The 25,686-nt window shown below is 48.2% G+C and overlaps 1 protein-coding gene across 1 annotated transcript in view; it reads right to left on the minus strand.

Annotated features, from left to right (window-relative positions):
• LOC118366383 (guanine nucleotide-binding protein G(i) subunit alpha-1) overlaps positions 1-23,510 on the minus strand; it is a 34,483-nt gene extending 10,973 nt beyond the window's left edge. Inside the window, exons 1-2 of the mRNA XM_035749007.2 lie at positions 23,011-23,510; positions 9,979-10,021 (exon numbers count right to left, since the gene is read on the minus strand). Of these exons, the coding sequence (XP_035604900.1) occupies positions 9,979-10,021; positions 23,011-23,128 (161 nt within the window). The 5' untranslated portion in view covers positions 23,129-23,510. The remainder of the gene's footprint in view (positions 1-9,978; positions 10,022-23,010) is intronic.
• Positions 23,511-25,686: the final 2,176 nt, after the last annotated feature.

Here is a 25,686-nt window from a genome sequence, read left to right on the forward strand (position 1 = left end):
AGTCACCACGAGGAACACGGAGCAACACAACTACAGTCAGTGAGTCACCACGAGGAACACGAAGCAACACAACTACAGTCAGTCAGTCACCACGAGGAACACGGAGCAACACAACTACAGTCAGTGAGTCACCACGAGGAACACGGAGCAACACAACTACAGTCAGTTAGTCACCACGAGGAACACGGAGCAACACAACTACAGACAGTGAGTCACCACGAGGAACACGAAGCAACACAACTACAGTCAGTGAGTCACCACGAGGAACACGGAGCAACACAACTACAGTCAGTCAGTCACCACGAGGAACAGGGAGCAACACAACTACAGTCAGTGAGTCACCACGAGGAACACGGAGCAACAACTACAGTCAGTCAGTCACCACAAGGAACACGGAGCAACACAAATACAGTCAGTCAGTCATCACGAGGAACACGGAGCAACACAACTACAGTCAGTCAGTCACCACGAGGAACACGGAGCAACACAACTACAGTCAGTCAGTCACCACGAGGAACACGAAGCAACACAACTACAGTCAGTGAGTCACCACGAGGAACACAGAGCAACACAACTACAGTCAGTCAGTCACCACAAGGAACACGAAGCAACACAACTACAGTCAGTGAGTCACCACGAGGAACACAACTACAGTCAGTCAGTCACCATGAGGAACACAACTACAGTCAGTTAGTCACCACGAGGAACACGGAGCAACACAACTACAGTCAGTGAGTCACCACGAGGAACACAGAGCAACACAACTAGTCAGTCAGTCACCACAAGGAACACGAAGCAACACAACTACAGTCAGTGAGTCACCACGAGGAACACGGAGCAACACAACTACAGTCAGTGAGTCACCACGAGGAACACGGAGCAACACAACTACAGTCAGTTAGTCACCACGAGGAACACGGAGCAACACAACTACAGTCAGTCAGTCACCACGAGGAACACGGAGCAACACAACTACAGTCAGTGAGTCACCAAGAGGAACACGGAGCAACACAACTACAGTCAACCACCACGAGGAACACGGAGCAACAGAACTATAGTCAACCACCACGAGGAACACAACTACAGTCAACCACCACGAGGAACACAACTACAGTCAACCACCACGAGGAACACAACTACAGTCAACCACCACGAGGAACACGGAGCAACACAACTACAGTCAGTCAGTCACCACGAGGAACACGGAGCAACACAACTACAGTCAGTGAGTCACCACGAGGAACACGGAGCAACACAACTACAGTCAGTGAGTCACCATGAGGAACACGGAGCAACAACTACAGACAGTGAGTCACCACGAGGAACACGGAGCAACACAACTACAGTCAACCACCACGAGGAACACTGAGCAACACAACTACAGTCAACCACCACAAGGAACACGGAGCAACACAACTACAGTCAGTGAGTCACCACGAGGAATACGGAGCAACACAACTACAGTCAGTCAGTCACCACGAGGAACACGGAGCAACACAACTACAGTCAACCACCACGAGGAACACGGAGCAACACAACTACAGTCAACCACCACGAGGAACACGGAGCAACACAACTACAGTCAACCACCACGAGGAACACGGAGCAACACAACTACAGTCAACCACCATGAGGAACACGGAGCAACACAACTACAGTCAGTCACCACGAGGAACACGGAGCAACACAACTACAGTCAGTGAGTCACCACGAGGAACACGAAGCAACACAACTACAGTCAGTCAGTCACCACGAGGAACACGGAGCAACAACTACAGTCAGTCAGTCACCACGAGGAACACGGAGCAACACAACTACAGTCAGTCAGTCACCACGAGGAACACAACTACAGTCAGTGAGTCACCACGAGGAACACGGAGCAACACAACTACAGTCAGTCAGTCACCACGAGGAACACGGAGCAACACAACTACAGTCAAACACCACGAGGAACACGGAGCACCACAACTACAGTCAGTCAGTCACCACGAGGAACACGGAGCAACACAACTACAGTCAGTGAGTCACCAAGAGGAACACGGAGCAACACAACTACAGTCAGTCAGTCACCACGAGGAACACGGAGCAACACAACTACAGTCAACCACCACGAGGAACACGGAGCAACAGAACTATAGTCAACCACCACGAGGAACACAACTACAGTCAACCACCACGAGGAACACAACTACAGTCAACCACCACGAGGAACACGGAGCAACACAACTACAGTCAGTCAGTCACCACGAGGAACACGGAGCAACACAACTACAGTCAGTGAGTCACCACGAGGAACACGGAGCAACACAACTACAGTCAGTGAGTCACCATGAGGAACACGGAGCAACAACTACAGACAGTGAGTCACCACGAGGAACACGGAGCAACACAACTACAGTCAACCACCACGAGGAACACTGAGCAACACAACTACAGTCAACCACCACAAGGAACACGGAGCAACACAACTACAGTCAGTGAGTCACCACGAGGAACACGGAGCAACACAACTACAGTCAACCACCACGAGGAACACGGAGCAACACAACTACAGTCAACCACCACGAGGAACACGGAGCAACACAACTACAGTCAACCACCATGAGGAACACGGAGCAACACAACTACAGTCAGTCAGTCAGTCACCACGAGGAACACGAAGCAACACAACTACAGTCAGTCAGTCAGTCACCACGAGGAACACGGAGCAACAACTACAGTCAGTCAGCCACCACGAGGAACACGGAGCAACACAACTACAGTCAGTCAGTCAGCACGAGGAACACGGAGCAACACAACTACAGTCAGTCAGTCACCACGAGGAACACAACTACAGTCAGTGAGTCACCACGAGGAACACGGAGCAACACAACTACAGTCAGTCAGTCACCACGAGGAACACGGAGCAACACAACTACAGTCAGTGAGTCACCACGAGGAACACGAAGCAACACAACTACAGTCAACCACCACAAGGAACACGAAGCAACACAACTACAGTCAGTGAGTCACCACGAGCAACACAACTACAGTCAGTGAGTCACCACGAGGAACACGGAGCAACACAACTACAGTCAGTCAGTCACCACGAGGAACACGGAGCAACACAACTACAGTCAGTGAGTCACCAAGAGGAACACGGAGCAACACAACTACAGTCAGTCAGTCACCACGAGGAACACGGAGCAACACAACTACAGTCAACCACCACGAGGAACACGAAGCAACAGAACTATAGTCAACCACCACGAGGAACACAACTACAGTCAACCACCACGAGGAACACAACTACAGTCAACCACCACGAGGAACACGGAGCAACACAACTACAGTCAGTCAGTCACCACGAGGAACACGGAGCAACACAACTACAGTCAGTCAGTCACCACGAGGAACACAACTACAGTCAGTGAGTCACCACGAGGAACACGGAGCAACACAACTACAGTCAGTGAGTCACCATGAGGAACACGGAGCAACAACTACAGACAGTGAGTCACCACGAGGAACACGGAGCAACACAACTACAGTCAACCACCACGAGGAACACTGAGCAACACAACTACAGTCAACCACCACAAGGAACACGGAGCAACACAACTACAGTCAGTGAGTCACCACGAGGAATACGGAGCAACACAACTACAGTCAGTCAGTCACCACGAGGAACACGGAGCAACACAACTACAGTCAACCACCACGAGGAACACGGAGCACCACAACTACAGTCAGTCACCACGAGGAACACGGAGCAACACAACTACAGTCAGTGAGTCACCACGAGGAACACGAAGCAACACAACTACAGTCAACCACCACGAGGAACACGGAGCAACACAACTACAGTCAGTTAGTCACCACGAGGAACACGGAGCAACACAACTACAGTCAGTGAGTCACCACGAGGAACACGGAGCAAGACAACTAGTCAGTGAGTCACCACGAGGAACACGGAGCAACACAACTACAGTCAGTCAGTCACCACGAGGAACATGGAGCAACACAACTAGTCAGCCAGCCACCGTGAGGAACAACACAGTCAGCCAGCCAGCCACCGTGAGGAACAACACAGTCAGCCAGCCAGCCACCGTGAGGAACAACACAGTCAGCCAGCCAGCCACCGTGAGGAACAACACAGTCAGCCAGCCAGCCACCGTGAGGAACAACACAGTCAGCCAGCCAGCCACCGTGAGGAACAACACAGTCAGCCAGCCAGCCACCGTGAGGAACACCAGTCAGACAGCCACCGTGAGGAACACCAGCCAGCCAGCCACCGTGAGGAACAACGCAGTCAGCCAGCCACCGTGAGGAACAACGCAGTCAGCCAGCCACCGTGAGGAACAACGCAGTCAGCCAGCCACCGTGAGGAACAACGCAGTCAGCCAGCCACCGTGAGGAACACAGTCAGCCAGCCAGCCAGCCACCGTGAGTAACAACACAGTCAGCCAGCCAGCCACCGTGAGGAACACAACACAGTCAGCCAGCCAGCCACCGTGAGTAACAACACAGTCAGCCAGCCAGCCACCGTGAGGAACAACACAGTCAGCCAGCCAGCGACCGTGAGGAACACAACACATTCAGCCAGCCAGCCACCGTGAGGAACACAACACAGTCAGCCAGCCAGCCAGCGTGAGGAACAACACAGTCAGCCAGCCAGCCAGCGTGAGGAACAACACAGCCAGCCAGCCAGCGTGAGGAACAACACAGTCAGCCAGCCAGCCAGCGTGAGGAACAACACAGTCAGCCAGCCAGCCACCGTGAGGAACAACACAGTCAGCCAGCCAGCCACCGTGAGGAACAACACAGTCAGCCAGCCAGCCACCGTGAGGAACAACACAGTCAGCCAGCCAGCCACCGTGAGGAACAACACAGTCAGCCAGCCAGCCACCGTGAGGAACAACAGTCAGCCAGCCACCGTGAGGAACAACACAGTCAGCCAGCCACCATGAGGAACATGGAGAAACACGACACAGTCAGTCAGCCACCATGAGGAACAACACAGTCAGCCAGCCAGCCACCGTGAGGAACACAACACAGTCAGCCAGCCAGCCAGCCACCGTGAGGAACACAACACAGTCAGCCAGCCAGCCAGCCACCATGAGGAACACAACACAGTCAGCCAGCCAGCCAGTCAGCCAGCCAGCCAGCCAGCCAGCCAGTGTGAGGAACACAACACAGTCAGTCAGTCAGCCAGCCAGCCCGCGTGAGGAACACAACACAGTCAGTCAGCCAGCCAGCCACCGTGAGGAACACAACACAGTCAGCCAGCCAGCGTGAGGAACAACACAGTCAGCCAGCCAGCGTGAGGAACAACAGTCAGCCAGCCAGCGTGAGGAACAACAGTCAGCCAGCCACCGTGAGGAACACAACACAGTCAGCCAGCCAGCCAGCCACCGTGAGGAACACAACACAGTCAGCCAGCCAGCCACCATGTGGAACACAACACAGTCAGCCAGCCAGCCAGCCACCGTGAGGAACACAACACAGTCAGCCAGCCAGCCACCGTGAGGAACACAACACAGTCAGTCAGCCAGCCAGCCACTGTGAGGAACACAACACAGTCAGTCAGCCAGCCAGCCACCGTGAGGAACACAACACAGTCAGCCAGCCAGCCAGCCACCGTGAGGAACACAACACAGTCAGCCAGCCAGCGTGAGGAACAACACAGTCAGCCAGCCAGCGTGAGGAACAACACAGTCAGCCAGCCAGCGTGAGGAACAACAGTCAGCCAGCCACCGTGAGGAACACAACACAGTCAGCCAGCCAGCCAGCCACCGTGAGGAACACAACACAGTCAGCCAGCCAGCCACCATGTGGAACACAACACAGTCAGCCAGCCAGCCAGCCACCGTGAGGAACACAACACAGTCAGCCAGCCAGCCACCGTGAGGAACACAACACAGTCAGTCAGCCAGCCAGCCACCGTGAGGAACACAACACAGTCAGCCAGCCAGCCAGCATGAGGAACAACACAGTCAGCCAGCCAGCCAGTGTGAGGAACACAACACAGTCAGCCAGCCAGCCAGCCACCGTGTGGAACACAACACAGTCAGCCAGCCAGCCACCGTGAGGAACACAACACAGTCAGTCAGCCAGCCAGCCACTGTGAGGAACACAACACAGTCAGTCAGCCAGCCAGCCACCGTGAGGAACACAACACAGTCAGCCAGCCAGCCAGCATGAGGAACAACACAGTCAGCCAGCCAGCCAGTGTGAGGAACACAACACAGTCAGCCAGCCAGCCAGCCACCGTGTGGAACACAACAGTCAGCCAGCCAGCCAGCCAGCCACCGTGAGGAACACAACACAGTCAGCCAGCCAGCCAGCCAGCCACCGTGAGGAACACAACACAGTCAGCCAGCCAGCCAGCCAGCCACCGTGAGGAACACAACACAGTCAGCCAGCCAGCCAGCCAGCCAGCCACCGTGAGGAACACAACACAGTCAGCCAGCCAGCCACCGTGAGGAACACAACACAGTCAGCCAGCCAGCCACCGTGAGGAACACAACACAGTCAGCCAGCCAGCCACCGTGAGGAACACAACACAGTCAGCCAGCCAGCCACCATGTGGAACACAACACAGTCAGCCAGTCAGCCAGCCAGCGTGAGGAACAACACAGTCAGCCAGCCAGCGTGAGGAACAACACAGTCAGCCAGCCACCGTGAGGAACACAACACAGTCAGCCAGCCAGCCAGCCACCGTGAGGAACACAACACAGTCAGCCAGCCAGCCACCATGTGGAACACAACACAGTCAGCCAGCCAGCCACCGTGAGGAACACAACACAGTCAGTCAGCCAGCCAGCCACTGTGAGGAACACAACACAGTCAGTCAGCCAGCCAGCCACCGTGAGGAACACAACACAGTCAGCCAGCCAGCCAGCATGAGGAACAACACAGTCAGCCAGCCAGCCAGTGTGAGGAACACAACACAGTCAGCCAGCCAGCCAGCCACCGTGTGGAACACAACACAGTCAGCCAGCCAGCCAGCCAGCCACCGTGAGGAACACAACACAGTCAGCCAGCCAGCCACCGTGAGGAACACAACACAGTCAGTCAGCCAGCCAGCCACTGTGAGGAACACAACACAGTCAGTCAGCCAGCCAGCCACCGTGAGGAACACAACACAGTCAGCCAGCCAGCCAGCATGAGGAACAACACAGTCAGCCAGCCAGCCAGCCACCGTGTGGAACACAACACAGTCAGCCAGCCAGCCAGCCAGCCACCGTGAGGAACACAACACAGTCAGCCAGCCAGCCAGCCAGCCACCGTGAGGAACACAACACAGTCAGCCAGCCAGCCAGCCAGCCACCGTGAGGAACACAACACAGTCAGCCAGCCAGCCACCGTGAGGAACACAACACAGTCAGCCAGCCAGCCAGCATGAGGAACAACACAGTCAGCCAGCCAGCCAGTGTGAGGAACACAACACAGTCAGCCAGCCAGCCAGCCACCGTGTGGAACACAACACAGTCAGCCAGCCAGCCAGCCAGCCACCGTGAGGAACACAACACAGTCAGCCAGCCAGCCACCGTGAGGAACACAACACAGTCAGCCAGCCAGCCACCGTGAGGAACACAACACAGTCAGCCAGCCAGCCACCGTGAGGAACAACACAGTCAGCCAGCCAGCCACCGTGAGGAACACAACACAGTCAGCCAGCCAGCGACCGTGAGGAACACAACACAGTCAGCCAGCCAGCCAGCGTGAGGAACAACACAGTCAGCCAGCCAGCCAGCGTGAGGAACAACACAGTCAGCCAGCCAGCCAGCGTGAGGAACAACACAGTCAGCCAGCCAGCCAGCGTGAGGAACAACACAGTCAGCCAGCAAGCCAGCGTGAGGAACAACACAGTCAGCCAGCCAGCCAGCGTGAGGAACAACACAGTCAGCCAGCCAGCCACCGTGAGGAACACAGTCAGCCAGCCAGCCACCGTGAGGAACAACACAGTCAGCCAGCCACCATGAGGAACATGGAGAAACACGACACAGCCAGCCAGCCACCGTGAGGAACACAACACAGTCAGCCAGCCAGCCAGCCACCGTGAGGAACAACACAGTCAGCCAGCCAGCCACCGTGAGGAACAACACAGTCAGCCAGCCAGCCACCGTGAGGAACAACACAGTCAGCCAGCCAGCCACCGTGAGGAACAACACAGTCAGCCAGCCAGCCACCGTGAGTAACAACACAGTCAGCCAGCCAGCCAGCGTGAGGAACACAACACAGTCAGCCAGCCAGCCAGCGTGAGGAACACAACACAGTCAGCCAGCCAGCCAGCGTGAGGAACACAACACAGTCAGCCAGCCAGCCAGCGTGAGGAACACAACACAGTCAGCCAGCCAGCCACCGTGAGGAACAACACAGTCAGCCAGCCAGCCAGCGTGAGGAACACAACACAGTCAGCCAGCCAGCCAGCGTGAGGAACACAACACAGTCAGCCAGCCAGCCAGCGTGAGGAACACAACACAGTCAGCCAGCCAGCCAGCGTGAGGAACACAACACAGTCAGCCAGCCAGCCAGCGTGAGGAACAACACAGTCAGCCAGCCAGCCAGCGTGAGGAACAACACAGTCAGCCAGCGTGAGGAACAACACAGTCAGCCAGCCAGCCACCGTGAGGAACACAACACAGTCAGCCAGCCAGCCACCGTGAGGAACAACACAGTCAGCCAGCCAGCCACCGTGAGGAACACAACACAGTCAGCCAGCCAGCCACCGTGAGGAACACAACACAGTCAGCCAGCCAGCCACCGTGAGGAACACAACACAGTCAGCCAGCCAGCCACCGTGAGGAACAACACAGTCAGCCAGCCAGCCACCGTGAGGAACAACAGTCAGCCAGCCACCATGAGGAACATGGAGAAACACGACACAGTCAGTCAGCCACCATGAGGAACAACACAGTCAGCCAGCCAGCCACCGTGAGGAACACAACAGTCAGCCAGCCAGCCAGCCAGCGTGAGGAACACAACACAGTCAGCCAGCCAGCCAGCCAGCGTGAGGAACACAACACAGTCAGCCAGCCAGCCAGCCAGCCAGCGTGAGGAACACAACACAGTCAGCCAGCCACCGTGAGGAACAACACAGTCAGCCAGCCACCATGAGGAACATGGAGAAACACGACACAGTCAGTCAGCCACCATGAGGAACAACACAGTCAGCCAGCCAGCCACCGTGAGGAACACAACAGTCAGCCAGCCAGCCAGCCAGCGTGAGGAACACAACACAGTCAGCCAGCCAGCCAGCCAGCGTGAGGAACACAACACAGTCAGCCAGCCAGCCAGCCAGCCAGCGTGAGGAACACAACACAGTCAGCCAGCCAGCCAGCCAGCCAGCCAGCCAGCCAGCGTGAGGAACACAACACAGTCAGTCAGCCAGCCAGCGTGAGGAGCACAACACAGTCAGTCAGCCAGCCAGCCAGCGTGAGGAACACAACACAGTCAGTCAGCCAGCCAGCCAGCGTGAGGAACACAACACAGTCAGTCAGCCAGCCAGCCAGCGTGAGGAACACAACACAGTCAGTCAGCCAGCCAGCCAGCGTGAGGAACACAACACAGTCAGTCAGCCAGCCAGCCAGCGTGAGGAACACAACACAGTCAGTCAGCCAGCCAGCCAACGTGAGGAACACAACACAGTCAGTCAGCCAGCCAGTCACCATGAGGAACATTGAGCAACACTTTCTGTTTGTGAGAACATGTTCATTTTTATTAACAGCAAAAAGATAACACAGAAAAATAGCAGACCAATAACCCCAAACCCCATAGCAACCTTTCCATCATAAAATGACAGGAGAAAAAACCCTAACATTGATAACAACACTATCCAGGTAACAATGTTTACAGCATCTGAATTGAATGGGGCACTAGGACAATAACAATGACTAATTTCTGAGAACTGTCCACACAGAAGGGCAAAAACAATGCTTTGTTTTGATGGTGTGGCAGATATGGCATCTGGAAGAATGGAAGGAAAATACTCACTTCATCTGCTTGACTATTGTGCTCTTCCCCGACTCACCAGCACCTGAGAGAGAGAACACATTTACCAAACCAGTCAAAGCCTAAAATGGAACAAATTGCAATTATGCGATAAGAGCGATGTGTTCCGAATCTGCAGTGGAATTTCAAGCCAACACTGATCATAATGTTGATTGCCTGGTATTTTTTTATATTTTTTATGGGATTATGGGATTACACTGACGAACATACTGAGAAAGAAAAGTCAAATTGTAAAGAGCTACTCATTACAGGCCCTTATCCAACCCCATTTTAATTGGAGCGTAGTGGAGAACCCCGAGGTGGTCAAACACACTGGTCATTTCCCTTCCTGTGTTTCTGTATTGACATCTGACCCACAGCGTTGCTCTGCAGCCGTCCGCTTGATACAGACTAGAGGTCGACCAATTATGATTTTTTTCAACGCCGATTCCGATAATTAGAGGAACAAAAAAAGCTGATACCGATTAAAATCGGCCAATTTTTTAAAATGTATTTGTAATAATGACAATTACAACAATACTGAATTAACTTATTTTAACTTAATATAATACATCAAAATCAATTTAGCCTCAAATAAATAATGACACATGTTCAATTTGGTTTAAATAACGCAAAAATAAAGTGTTGGATAAGAAAGTAAAAGTGCAATATGTGCCATGTAAGAAAGCTAAAGTTTAAGTTCCTTGCTCAGAACATGAGAACATATGAAAGCTGGTGGTTCCTTTTAACATGAGTTTTTAGGTTGTAGTTCATATAGTATTTATAGGACTATTTCTCTCTATACCATTTGTATTTAATTTACCTGTGACTATTGGATGTTCTTATAGGCACTATAGTATTGCCAGTGTAACAGTATAGCTTCCGTCCCTCTCCGCACCCCTACCTGGGCTGGAACCAGGAACACATCGATAACAGCCACACTCGAAGCAGCGTTACCCATCGCTCCACAAAAGCTGTGGCCCTTGCAGAGCAAGGGGAATAACTACTCCAAGTCTCAGAGCGAGTGACGATTGAAATACTATGAGCGCACCCCGCTAACTAGCTAGCCATTTCACATTGGTTACACCAGCCATTAGGCTTGAAGTCATAAACAGCACTGTGCTTGCGCACTAAAGTGCCGTTTGAATGAATGCTTACGAGCCTGCTGCTGTCTGCCATCGCTCAGTCAGACTGCTCTGTCAAATCATAGACTTAATTATAACATAACACACAGAAATACGAGCCTTTGGTCAATAATATGGTCGAATCCGTAAACTATAATATTGAAAACAAAACGTTTATTATTTCAGTGAAATACGGAACCGTTCTGTATTTTAATCTAACGGGTGGCATCCCTAAGTCTAAATATTCTTGTTACATTGCACAACCTTCAATGTTATGTCATAATTACGTAAAATTCTGGCAAATTAGTTCGCAATGAGCCAGGCAGCCCAAACTGTTGCATATACCCTGACTCTGCGTGCAATGAACGCAAGAGAAGGGACACAATTTCACCTGGTTAATATTGCCTGCTAACCTGGATTTCTTTTAGCTAAATATGCAGGTTTAAAAATATATACTTCTGTGCATTGATTTTAAGAAAGGCATGGGTGTTTATGGTTAGGTACAGTCGTCCAACGATTGTGCCTTTTTTGCAAATGCTCTTTTGTTAAATCATCCCCCAGAGTTGCATCGATTATATGCAACGCAGGACACTCTAGATAAACTAGTAATATCATCAACCATGTGTTGTCAGCCTAGTAATTATGATTGATGGATTGTTTTTTATAAAGATAAGTTCATTGCTAGCTAGCAAACTTACTTTGGCTTCTACTGCATTCGCGTAACAGGCAGTCTCCTCGTGGAGTGCAACGAGAGGCAGGTGGTTATAGCGTTGGACTAGTTAACTGTAAAGTTGCAAGATTGAATCCCCGAGCTGACAAGGTGAAAATCTGTCGTTCTGTCCCTGAACGAGGCAGTTAACCCACCGTTCCTCGGCCGTCATTGAAAATAAGAATATGTTCTTAACTGACTTGCCTGGTTAAATAAAGGTAAACATAAAAAAAATAGGCACAATCGGCACCCAAAAATACAGATTTTCGATTGTTATGAAAACTTGAAATCGGCCCTAATTAAATCGGCCATTACGATTAATCGGTCGACCTCTAATACAGACCCTCCCCACCGCTCCCTTTATGAGCACATTTCGACAGCAGTGCTAACTACCTACTGCAGCAGGAACCAACGACACATCCCTGGCAGCATCGCAAGAATCACTGAATGAACAGCACCATAGCAAAACTCCGTAACATTCAGAGAGTGCAGAGTGATGAGTGAGAGTGTGTGTATGTGTGAGTGAGTGCGGTGGGAGTACAGTGAAGGGACAGAGGTGAATACAGCATCCTCAGTATTATTGCAAAGGCCAAATCACAGGCAGTACAGTCCTCATCATCTACATTAACAGCAGTGAAGCATGCAGCCTGCAGAAGTTCCCAGAAACCACTAACACACTATCAACACAACGCTGCTATCAACCAGTTAATAATCGGGTCATTGGGTCTTTTTTTTAAAAATTAGTTAGTTGTCAGCTCTGCTATACCACCAGAAAGACAACGATACCTAGATGTAACAAGGGTTTGCCTTAAAGGGCCTATGAGCACATAGTGTTACTTCAAGATGGTACAAGCCTTCTATATTGAAATTACACATTACTGACTGATAGGCTGTGTAAACCACTCGCACGGGGACAAGAGCCAGGAGGGTGGACACTGAGCTAGCAGCCAATGAGTGAGAGGTGGCGAGGTGATTGGCAATACTCCTATGAGAAAGGCAGGGAACACAGAACAAGAGTTGCTTGGACCTGGCTGCTGCTAGGGGCTCCGTGCCTCCGTCACACTGCCATGGCAACCGGGTCCGGTACCAAAGCGCTCGCCACACGGTCACCTGAGGAGGGTTGGTGGCGGTTGTGTAGCGATGGTTCATCTCCATAGCCAGGGCATGTATTATTGATAGGAAAATGTCCCCAAAATGTACGCAATGTCCCCATAACGCATAAGTAGAGGATGGGTCATGGAGATTGACTAAGGCAGGCCCCTCCTCCTTGACATAAAAGTCAAGTGGACGTTTCCACTCAGAGAGAGTCAGACCACTGGGAAATATGGGTTGACCCTGTAAACAAACTCATGATGTTTTCACTTGTTTCGTGGGCTTGCTAAGTCCCTTCCCATAGGGGTTGCTCAGCACGGACACAAACACAGTCAGAAAAAAGGGGAACTGTAGCCATGTCAGTCTAAACTTTACTCATTAGTATTACTTTTTAATTCTATAGAAGTTCAATAGTGGAATAAGAAAGTCCCAACTCATGTTGTGTAATTACAAACGCCATGGCTATGCAATAAAATGCAATTACCAAAGTAGTAGATCACATTTTAATACAATGTTGTTGCTACTAGTGTGATTAAAGTTCTTTACTGTTTATTCAGAACTGTACCAACACCCATTAAATTTGCCAGGAGGAAGCTATTTCTGTAACACCCAACCTTCCCATCTCACAAGAACCAGCTAGTATTGCAATACAGCAAGACAATGAGCACATGCACGCCGCACCACACACACACCCACACTACGTCAGGGCTTCTCGTTGTGGCAAGTGAAACTTAGGGGCCTGGAACTTTCCCTAACGCAGAAGAGAACCTGAAACCAACATGTAGAAGTGAATTCCTGTGGACAAGCCTTTCTCCAGAGCCTTAGAGCATGCTGATAGAGTGTGTGTGAGAATGTGTGTGTTTTAACAGTGTGCAAGCCAGGCAAGTACCTCCTACTGTTCAGCTTAATGGAATGGCTTTCACCGGAGGACAAATTGTTTTAATTACATGTCACTGCTGTGGTCCTGGCCCCAGAGAGGGGAGGACTCACATGTCTCATTGCTCAGGAGCCAAAAACTAAGAACCCCAGAGGGACTACGAGACAGCAGACACACGTGCACTGTAACAGACACACAGCATTGGCAGCAGGTAAAGTCATCTCCCTCCTTCTGCTAAGGGCCTCGGTGCCAAGGCAGCGACACAACACAGCATTCCACTCCCTACCACACGGTTTGGCTGCCTCTCAATCTAGAATAAACATACCCTCTTTACAGGCCATTGTGTGTTCACTGAACCCTCCCTCTAGATATACGTTTTACTGTCTGACCGACACACTTGATTTCTCAATATGGAACACAAAACCCTGCATAGGGTCAACAAAATGTATGCTAGCAAGTCACAGGAATAATTATTGGATGATATCGCCAAGGTACTGTTCCCTTATGACATTTCTTTAAGTCAGTCCAGACTGGAACGTTTGTTTGCCTAACTGACCTTGCCCTTTCCTTCAACTCTAGTGATGTCATAGGGGTGTGGCCCCACCCTAGTAACTTTAAAGTCTGATTTGAGCCACATGGGCCATTAGAGAAAGCAGAGATAGAAAAGTGGACCTCATGGGCTGGGATAGACAGAGTCATGTTACCCACCCAAAATTTGATACACCCATCAAAGAGCCAGAACAAAACCTCAGTGAGGCAGCTGCTTTCTGGCGGTAGGGAAACGACTGTATTTTAAGAAAAATTGTTGAGACCTGCAGACAAAATGGACATTTATAGAACAGTACTTCTAAAGCCCAACAACCATCCAACCCATCTCTCATAGAAATTGCCCCACGGTGGTTTTCCACAGAGTGAAAAGAGGACATGAATGAAATGCGTGTCAACAATGAAGGAACGTTTTTCAAAGTGCTGTGGTGGGATTGGCTACAAATCAGGTCTTCATTCCAAATGACAGCTCTGTTGTATTTTAATCTTAAATTATGATTTAGTTGGAGCTTTTATATAACACTAGGGTGGGGATAATAGCTTTTGGAGTTCCTCCCACTCTCTCTCTCCCTCGCTCTCTCTGCCTGTCACGGAGTTGAGGAGGGCTTTCAATTGAGCCGAGGGGTTATCTGTCTGGGTCACTAGAAGAAACCAGGGCCTGTCCTGCCTGGGTTTCAGTTAGGCTGGCCAGGGCATACAGTCCTCTGGCCAGGCTGTCCTGGTAAACAGGGAGCGAGGGACACGGCTGAGAGGGAGCGAGAGACATGGCTGAGAGGGAGCGAGAGACACGGCTGAGAGGGAGCGAGAGACACGGCTGAGAGGGAGCGAGAGACACGGCTGAGAGGGAGCGAGAGACACGGCTGAGAGGGAGCGAGAGACACGGCTGAGAGGGATCGAGAGACACGGCTGAGAGGGAGCGAGAGACACAGCTGAGAGGGATCGAGAGACACGGCTGAGAGGGAGCGAGAGACACGGCTGAGAGGGAGCGAGAGACACGGCTGAGAGACAGGGGACAGGGCTGAACGGGCTTACGGCTGGGCCTGGCTCACTCTCCAGGAACCACATTAGCTGCACTACATTAGCGACTTGAGCTGGCACCATCCCTCTCGCTTTTCCTCGTTACCATCGGGAGCTGTTGAGCCTCTGAGTAACTCATAAGGGAACCCAGGAAGTTACAGTAGCATTAATTAACCAATCAGGGAGTCATGTAGCTAAATCAGCTGGATTCATCTGCCCACATCCAAACCAATGGATAATAGAATGTTTCCTCAAACTCCATGGAGGCCAATACTTTACTGGAAGAGACCAGTAACAGTAGTAGATCTAACGGGATGGTGCTGGAGAAGTGGAAGCTATTGAATTCCTCATAATTCATAAGCACTTCAGCACTACAGTAGGCCTACATGAAATCACCAGATGTGATGAATGACATGGTAAAATAGCAGATACAGTGATAACCTAGGAATTGCTTGTTTGTTTATTTGAGAGTTATTTGCTACACATTTGGTAACAGGAAATTAATCACCATGTGTTGAACTATTTGATGTACAAGAAAGACAGTTTCCTATCAAACATCCAGGAAATACAAGTGGAAGCATTAGTACTGTAAAATAAAGGCCTACCCGTAATGCTTTACATAAAATGTTACATAGAACACCTACAGAATCCTCACGACACCAACGTGGTTGGGTTTAGTCAGCCTAATTAATATAGACAAGATGTTGCTTGTACAGACTTGACAGCATACACCCAAACATTCATAGCACTCCTCATACAAATGATTGTTCCTCTGACAGCAGGATGTTGGTATACTCTGCTGACAGACTGCGCATTGTGTGTGTTATTAGCCGCATGTACAGGATACACATGGTATACACTGGCCAATTAAATGCTTACATGCATCTGGACAACGCAACAATTGTTTTATGCGTGCGTGCGTCCTACCGTATGCCACCCCCAATGAAGTCCACAGCACAGACATGGACAGGGTCAGCCCATCAACGCCATACAATGTAAAACACGGACGTTTGATGGTTGGTGTCCTTGAAGTGATTTAGTAGTAAATATTCACCACCGTTTCTGGAGGTGCTGCCTGTGCCGATGTACGCACCATCAGCATCACTGATATGGCTGTGACCTCTTGACCAGGATGTAATTAAACAAAGTATTTTTAGTGGGGCGGCTAGGAGGCAGATGAGAGGAATTGAGACTTGTGATAGAAGTATAGTAACAGAAAAGACTAATATGTAAACAAACAGAAACCAAAACATCTTCCTCCTCTCCATGAGTACACCTTCTGAGTGTTAGCGTTTAGACATGATCTAGAACATTCCTTCCTGTTGCTCCTCTATTAGCATATCTCACGGTCATCTGACAAGGCTGCGTGTACCTGGTTACCCCTGAATGGCTGACACAGGAAGCAGGTCAGGGTGCCAACAAGTTTCAATGTCACGCGCGCAAGTACAGTGAAATGCCCTTCTTGTAAACTCTAACAAGCTGACCTTGTGTTTCAAAATAAATTGACACGTACATATGAACTTGGTTAGATTTTTGACGTGCTGCAAGTCCCACCTCTCCCATATCCTCATTGGTTTTTAGGAGCATATAGCCATGTGGGTGATTGAAAGAGGAACTGCAGTCCGCACTCCAGTCAGTGGTGGTAATACACCTTAAAGTTTGTTGCCAACTGACAAAGTCTGACGACATATTACTATTAGGAATAAGGTGACAAGGCATCAGGAGATATGATAAAAAAAAGTAGCAGCAGCATAAATGATGATTGTATGCATGTGTGTGTGCGTAGTCCATATAAATGTGTCTGCGTTGGAGTGTTAGTGTGCGTGCAGTGTCCTATGAGCGTGCATAGACAGGGTCAACTCATTTAGTCTGTGTATCCATTCTGTTAACCATTTAGCAGTCTTATGGCTTGAGGATAGAAACTCTTCAGGAGCCTGTCAGACTCGATGCACCGGCACCGGCACCGCTTGCCATGCGGAAGCAGAGAAAACAGTCTATGGCTTGGGTGGCTGGAGTAATGATTTTCAGGGCCTTCGAGTCACACCGCCTGCTATAGAGATTCTGGATGGCAGGGAGCTCGGCCTTTTTGATGTACTGGGCTGTCCGCACCACCCTCTGTAGTGCCAAGCAATCGAGGGCGGTGCTATTGCCATACCAAGCAGTGACACCTGCATTGCTTGCTGTTTGGGGTTTTAGGCTGGGTTTCTGTACAGCACTTTGAGATATCAGCTGATGTACGAAGGGCTATATAAATAAATTTGATTTGATTTGACACAGTCAGTCAAAATGCTCTCAATTAGAGGTCGACCGATTATGATTTTTCAACGCCGGTGCCGATTATTGGAGGACCAAAAAAGCTGATGCCGATTAATCGGACGGTTTTTAAAAATGATTTATTTGTAATAATGACAATTACAACAAAACTGAATGAACACTTATTTTAACTTAATATAATACATCAATAAAATCAATTTAGCCTCAAATAAATAATGAAACATGTTCAATTTGGTATAAATAATGCAAAAACAAAGTGTTGGAGAAGAAAGTAAGAAAGTGCAATATGTGCCATGTAAGAAAGCTAACGTTTAAATTCCTTGCTCAGAACATGAGAACATATGAAAGCTGGTGGTTCCTTTTAACATAGTCTTCAATATTCCCAGGTAAGAAGTTTTAGGTTGTAGTTATTATAGGAATTATAGGACTATTTCCCTCTATACCATTTGTATTTCATTAACCTTTGACTATTGGATGTTCTTATAGGCACTTTAATATTGCCAGTGTAACAGTATAGCTTCCGTCCCTCCCCTCGCTCCTCCCTGGGCTCGAACTAGGAACACAACGACAACAGCCACCCTCGAAGCAGCGTTACCCATGCAGAGCAAGGGAAACAACCACTCCAAGGCTCAGACCGGGTGACGTTTGAAACGCTATTCGCGCGTGCTAACTAGCTAGCCATTTCACATCGGTTACACCAGCCTCATCTCGGGAGTTGATAGGCTTGAAGTCATAAACAGCGCAATGCTTGAAGCACAACGAAGAGCTGCTGGCAAAATGCCCGAAAGTGCTGTTTGAATGAATGTTTACTCGCCTGCTTCTGCCTACCACCGCTCAGTCAGATACTTGTATGCTTAGTCAGATTATATGCAACACAGGACATGCTAGATAATATCTAGTAATATCATCAACCATGTGTATTTAACTAGTGATTATGATTGATTGACTGTGTTTTATAAGATAAGTTTAATGCTAGCTAGCAACGTACCTTGGCTTACTGCATTTGCATAACAGGCAGTCTCCTTGTGGAGTGCAACGAGAGAGAGGCAGGTCGTTATTGCGTTGGACTAGTTAACTCTAAGGTTGCAAGATGGAATCCCCCGAGCTGACAAGGTGAAAATCTGTCGCTCTGCGCCTGAACGAGGCAGTTAACCCACCGTTCCTAGGCCGTCAATGTGTTCTTAACTGACTTGCCTAGTTAAATAAAGATTAAATAAAAGGTGTAAAAAAATGTATATATTTCAATAAAAAAAAAATGGGGTGTCCAAAAAGACCGATTTCCGATTGTTATGAAAACTTGAAATCGGCCCTAATTAATCGGCCATTCCAATTAATCGGTCGACATCTACTCTCAATGGTGCAGCTGTAGAACTTTGAGGGCCTATGCCAAACCTTTTCAACTTCCTGATGTTGAGGGAGAGGTTGTTATCCTTGCACCACACTGCCAGGTCACTGACCTCCTACCTGTAGGCTGTCTCCTCATTGCTGGTGATCAGGCCTACCACAGTCATGTCATCTGCAAACTTGGTGTTGGAGTCGTGAGTGGCCACGCAGTCGTGGGTGAACAGGGACTACAGGAGGGGACTATAAACAGGCCCCTGTGGGGCCCACGTGTTGAGGGTGAGCGTGGCAGCCCGGGGTCAGTCCGTCAGGGCCTAATTAATTTTTTTAAATTGACTGATTTCCTCATATTAACTGTAACTCAGTGAAATCTTAAATTGTTGCATTTCTATTTTTGTTCAATGTATTAATAAGAAAAAGAAATGGTCTCTCCCAATATCATACATTTACATTTACATTTAAGTCATTTAGCAGACGCTCTTATCCAGAGCGACTTACAAATTGGTGCATACACCTTATGACATCCAGTGGAACAGCCACTTACAATAGTGCATCTAAATCTTTTTAGGGGGGTGAGAAGGATTACTTACCCTATCCTAGGTATTCCTATTCAACACATCTCCTATGCATAGAGTTGATCAGGCTGTTGATTGTGGCCTGTGGAATGTTGTCCCACTCCTCTTCAGTGGCTGTGTGAAGTTGCTGGATATTGTCGGAACTGGAACACGCGGTCGTCCGTACGCGATCCAGTGCATCCCAAACATGCTCAATTGGTGATTATGTCCGGTGAGTATGCAGTCCATGGTAAAACTGGGACATTTTCAGCTTCCAGGAATTGTGTACAGATCCTTGCCACATGGGTCTATGTATTATCATGTGATGGTGGCAGATGAATGACACAACAATGGGCCTCAGGATCTCGTCACAGTTTCTCTGCGCATTCAAATTGTCATTGATAAAAGGTAATTGTGTTTGTTGTCCGTAAGCTTATGCTTGCCCATACCATAACCCCACCATGGGGCCCTCTGTTCAAAACATTGCCATCAGCAAACCGCTCACCCACACAATGCTATACACGCTGTCTGCCATCTGCCCGGAACAGTTCATCCATGAAGAGCACACCAGTGCCAGTGGCCATGAAAGGTGAGCATCTGCCCACTGAAGTCAGTTACAAGGCCAAACTGCAGTCAGGTCAAGTGGTGAGGATGACAAGCATGCAGAGGAGCTTTCCTGAGACGGTTTCTGACAGTTTGGGCAGAAATTATTGTGTTGTACAAACCCACCGTTTCATCAGCTGTCCAGGTGGCTGGTCTCAGACTACCCCGCAGGTGAAGAAGCCAGATGTGGAGGGCCTGGGCTGCCATGGTTACACATGGCCTGCGGTTATGAGGCCGGTTGGATGTACTGCCAAATTATCTAAAACTGTTGGAGGCAGCTTATGGTAGAGAAATTAACATTAAATTCTCTGGCAACAGCTCTGGTGGACATTCCTGCAGTCAAGCATGCCAATTGCACACTCCCTCAAAAGTTGAGACATCTGTGAGATTGTGTTGTGTGACAAAACTGTACATTTTAGAGTGTCCTTTTATTGTCCCCTGCACAAGATGTACCTGTGTAGTGATCATGTTGTTTAATACAGCTTATTGATATGCCACACCTGTCAGATGGATGGATTGTCTTGACAAAGGAGAAATGCTCACTAATATGGATTTAGTTTTAGAGAAACATTTTAGAGAAAAGCTTTACATGTTGTGTTTATATTTTTGTTTTGTATATGATACTGGGAGAGACCATTTTCAAAAGAGTTCAAAATATTGGATGTCACAGGTCTGGGATTGACTTTACACAAACTTTATAATTTCACTCAGAGGAATATTTGGAGACCTAAATCGCAGCCTTGAGTTCTTAGTACTTGATCCGACTTGCTTCGAATCAGTTTCATCATTCATAGTAAGACAAATGAATTTAGCCTAGGCTGTCAACAACAAGGAAGAGGTTTATACCATATAACCATACAAACCTCAGAAGTGCCTAATTGCTATTATAAACTGATTTCCAACGTAATTAGAACAGTAAAAATAAATGTTTCGTGATACCCGTGGTCAGCCAATCAGCATTCAGTGGTCTAACCACCCAGTTTATAAATGGTAAATATCAACATGTAAAACCAGAAGAAAATAGCAGAAAAACAGAACAGGGACAATGTCCTCGCCAAAAGCTTTCATAGCACTGACAGGCCTACAGTTATACCGACAGGCCCACAGTTATACCGACAGGCCCACAGTTATACCGACAGGCCCACAGTTATACCGACAGGCCCACAGTTATACCGACAGGCCCACAGTTATACCGACAGGCCCACAGTTATACCGACAGGCCCACAGTTATACCGACAGGCCCACAGTTATACCGACAGGCCCACAGTTATACCGACAGGCCCACAGTTATACCGACAGGCCCACAGTTATACCGACAGGCCCACAGTTATACCGACAGGCCCACAGTTATACCGACAGGCCCACAGTTATACCGACAGGCCCACAGTTATACCGACAGGCCTACAGTTATACCGACAGGCCTACAGTTATACCGACAGGCCTACAGTTATACCGACAGGCCTACAGTTATACCGACAGGCCTACAGTTATACCGACAGGCCTACAGTTATACCGACAGGCCTACAGTTATACCCGTATTAATAGAGAAGACACATCCAGTCCTTTCATAGCCATCTACTGACAGGCCTACAGTTATACCGACAGGCCTACAGTTATACCGACAGGCCTACAGTTATACCGACAGGCCTACAGTTATACCGACAGGCCCACAGTTATACCGACAGGCCCACAGTTATACCGACAGGCCTACAGTTATACCCGTATTAATAGAGAAGACACATCCAGTCCTTTCATAGCCATCTACTGACAGGCCTACAGTTATACAGGCATTTCAGGACAGACGTTCTCGCGCATGGCATTAGTGAAGAATACCCGTATTAATAGAGAAGACACATCCAGTCCTTGTGACCCATATTCAACATGAAAATATGATATGACATGCGTGTCAACTCCAGAGCTCTCTTCCCCAATGGAGTGGATGGTAGAGCAGGATTTCAAAAACAATCACTAGTTTCTGTCCAGGGAAATGGGCTTGTTTGTTTGTCAATGGAATGTCCACGGTTTTAACTGATTTTAGGCAAAACATATTGTGCAGTAGGCTACGCTCAGGGATAAGTCCATCCACTATTCCACCAACCAATGAGGGTAGCGGAAAGAAAGAACCTCAAGTTTAATTTAGACCTCTATCTAAGCAATGGTGGAATCATAAACAGCCTACATATATGCCTGAAGTAGCAAAAAAGGTGATTAAGTCTCAAACAAAAATGTTTTGAACATAGTAGTATAGCACTTGCAATTCTTTATTCCAACAGTTTATGGGCCAATTACCAAATTGATAACATCATATGCACTCAGCTGGACTTGGCATTCAAACACAATGCTGCTGACAGGAGACAAGGTGTCAAATACTGGGAGGATTAAGCCAATGCATATATATATATATGGCCCATAGAAACCATTTGTGTTGCTGGATAAGCGTAACAAAAAGGGGTACTTTGTTGCAACTGCCTGCATGGGTGGTGACACACCGAAGGCTGGAACTGATGAGCCAGCGTGGACAACAACCTTTGTTCTGCCTATATGTTAAATCGGAAATGATTCTTCAACTTTTGTTAATTAGGCAATCCACTGTAGCCAATGTGCTTTGTGATTTCTAGGTAGTCTATGCAAAAGTTGACAGTGTTTTAAATTTGATGACGACAACTTGTCTGCTATGCGGAATTGTATGAAATCGTGCAATAATTCTCAATTCAAATGGTTGCCATTATATGTATGCAGACCAATTGTATATCACTGTAAATAGTGCGTTTGACATTTAGTTACAATGTCGCAATCGCATATAATATTGCAGTCATTGAAGTTCACGGATAACCATTGTTTCGTCCCACAATGTTTCACGTTGCGGGACGAAGCAAGGACAACCACTTCTTCCCTTACCGAGAAGCAGTAGCTTGACCTCTCTTGCGGCTTTCTCCCCGTCGTCCCGCAAATTCCTGTCGATCATTTTACTGCGCTCCACCGCCGCTTTATCGTCCGTGCTCAGGGTACACCCCATCCTCAAGCAAATCCTCCGGACCCAAGTGATGCAAAAATATCAAATATATACAGTAACAACATGCAAGGGATAAAAAGCGACCCAGTGCTCCCGAGACCCACACACGCCCTTGTGTGAAAGCTATCGGGTCGCTTGGATTTACACTTTTATTAAATATTTTTTTAAAGGACCAGGAGTGTGCTTCTCCAGTCCACTATATTCCTATACTTTCAGTCAGTGTAAGCTATTTCTCTCGTCGTGGCATAAATAGTTTTAATTGAAAACAGTTCCACCGCGAATTTCTCTGTCTCAGGGCGTCCGTCCTTCACTGCCACAGTGAGCTCTGCTCATTCAACTACAATTACCACCAGCTGGCTACACGAATACTTCCTGTTTTTTTTCTCTGTCAAAATACCAGACTGACCTTGAGTCAATATATTGTGGTCTTTGGCCTAATATTGTAAGTGACACTTGATATCCCCTGAGAAAACAATGTACTGTACTTTACTGTTTTCTTTTCTGTGTATAAAATATTATAGGGTACACTGGGGCCATCCCACTTCTGACACAGATCTAGCTAAACCAAGGCAAACACGCTATTCACCCCCAATAGAGACCTCAAGAGATATAGCATACGGTTATTATTAGGCTACTAGGGTGTTATAATATATTTTCATCATCAAGCCATGAGGGTTACAGTACAAATATAATGAATTAAAACGTTTTTAATTCCCAGAATAAAACAACATCAAAAAGGGTATGCAACACCTGAGTTGTAGTTGAATTTCTGCCACCTGGTGGTTTTATAGAGAAAATACATCTCCATGGACAGACCCCATCTTCACCTGATAGAGAGATACCATATGAATAGTATGCATCACAGGAGACTGCTGAGGGGAGGATGACTCATAACAACGGCGGGAATGGAGTGAGTGTAATACACGTTTGATATCATTCCATTTCTTTCCAGCCAGGCATGCAGGGAACATTTCCAGCATGCCTTTTACATAACATTTTACTTTCAAATGGGGATGTTTAGGAGGACATGCAAAATAATCGTTTCCTATTAACAGATTTCCCTTTGTGACCACAGATACAAGCCAGGTGCTGAGGAGAGTAGAAGAGGTAGATACAGAATTGTAATGTGGTATGAGACAGCTCCAAACAGCAATTACAGCTTGGCTAATGGAAAGCCACAGGACCCATTTTTAAACTAATCTGTTCTGGGTGATACTTTCTTCGTTCTCGGATGTCCGTGCCCAGTTGGAGGTGGTTCTCCATCTGTGGTCTGTCTGTCTGTCTTACAGAAAAGCTAGGAAGATGTGAAGGAGATGGTGAGTCTGGCCAGAGAGACCAACGAACCAGTGGCTGCTTTCAGGAAGGTGCTGATTGTCAGACGACTCCCCAAGACCAGCTCTGGGAAGATCCCCGTGCCAACCTCATCAACGGGAAGCCATACTGTAACTCCCTTCACCAGCCATGCACCTAAACTACATTTAGGATGAATTCAACATGCCCATTGAATCCTATAAAAAAAAAGTGAGACATTCAGGCACACTTTGAGGGATGGTTGCATAGAAATTAATAATGGTTGTTTCAGGACAACAAAGGTGGAATTATTCAGTAAGATTCCTGTACAGCTGCCAATCCAGTTTTCTGGTGAGCCAGTTGTTGGATAAATTGAATTCATACAAACAAATTGGATAAACGTTTGAGGATCATATAAAATGAAATTCAATTTAAACTGATTTCATATATAAAAAAGGCTGCTGTGGAAGCCTCTTGTCTCCACAGATCACTCCTACCATTGAGGACCCAGATGTGGGCATGGACATTGAGAGGATGGCGAAACAGGAGCTGAGACCTGCTGCTCCTGTAACCTCTAACCTGGGCAACAGTTTATTTAGCTATAGTGTCCTTCACCTGAGTTGTGATGCTGTGAATGAACATTCTAACCTACTTTCTACAGTAGGGGGCCATCTTCACAAACCAACACTCGACCCCAAGCAGTAAGCTAACCAACAGAATATGCTTAAGTCCTCAGCAAGATCCAAAGAAAAAAATCTTGTGATTGTAATGAACGAGGGGAGACAGAGAGCTGGTTTCAAGCGCAGCAGGTTGTAACGTCATTCTTCTTCCTCTACTGAGGAGGAGTAGCGAGAAGGATCGGAGGACCAAAGCGCAGCGTGGTAAGTGTTCATGATGATTTATTCAAAACGACCTGAACACTGAAATACAAAACGAAAACAGTACCGTGTGGTCCATCCTAATTAAAGACAAAACAATGGAAATAAAGGTCAGAACGTGACACAGGTGTTTATTGCAAAAAAAAAAAAAAAAAAAAAAAAAAAAAAAAAAAAAACAGCACTCTGAAAGACATGTCACAAATCAAACAATCCCTCACAGTGATGAGTTGCAAAGAACTGAACTAAATAGTGTGTGATAATGACATACAGGTGAGTGAACAGGTGATTAGAATTCAGGTGATTGGGATCTGGAGAGTGAGCTGTGTTCAGGGGATCTAGATGTTTGAGAGTGTGAGCTGGAAAGTGAGCTGCGTTCAGGGGATCTACGTGTTT

Source organism: Oncorhynchus keta, chromosome 33, assembly GCF_023373465.1.
Source record: "Oncorhynchus keta strain PuntledgeMale-10-30-2019 chromosome 33, Oket_V2, whole genome shotgun sequence".
Taxonomy (NCBI): domain Eukaryota; kingdom Metazoa; phylum Chordata; class Actinopteri; order Salmoniformes; family Salmonidae; genus Oncorhynchus; species Oncorhynchus keta.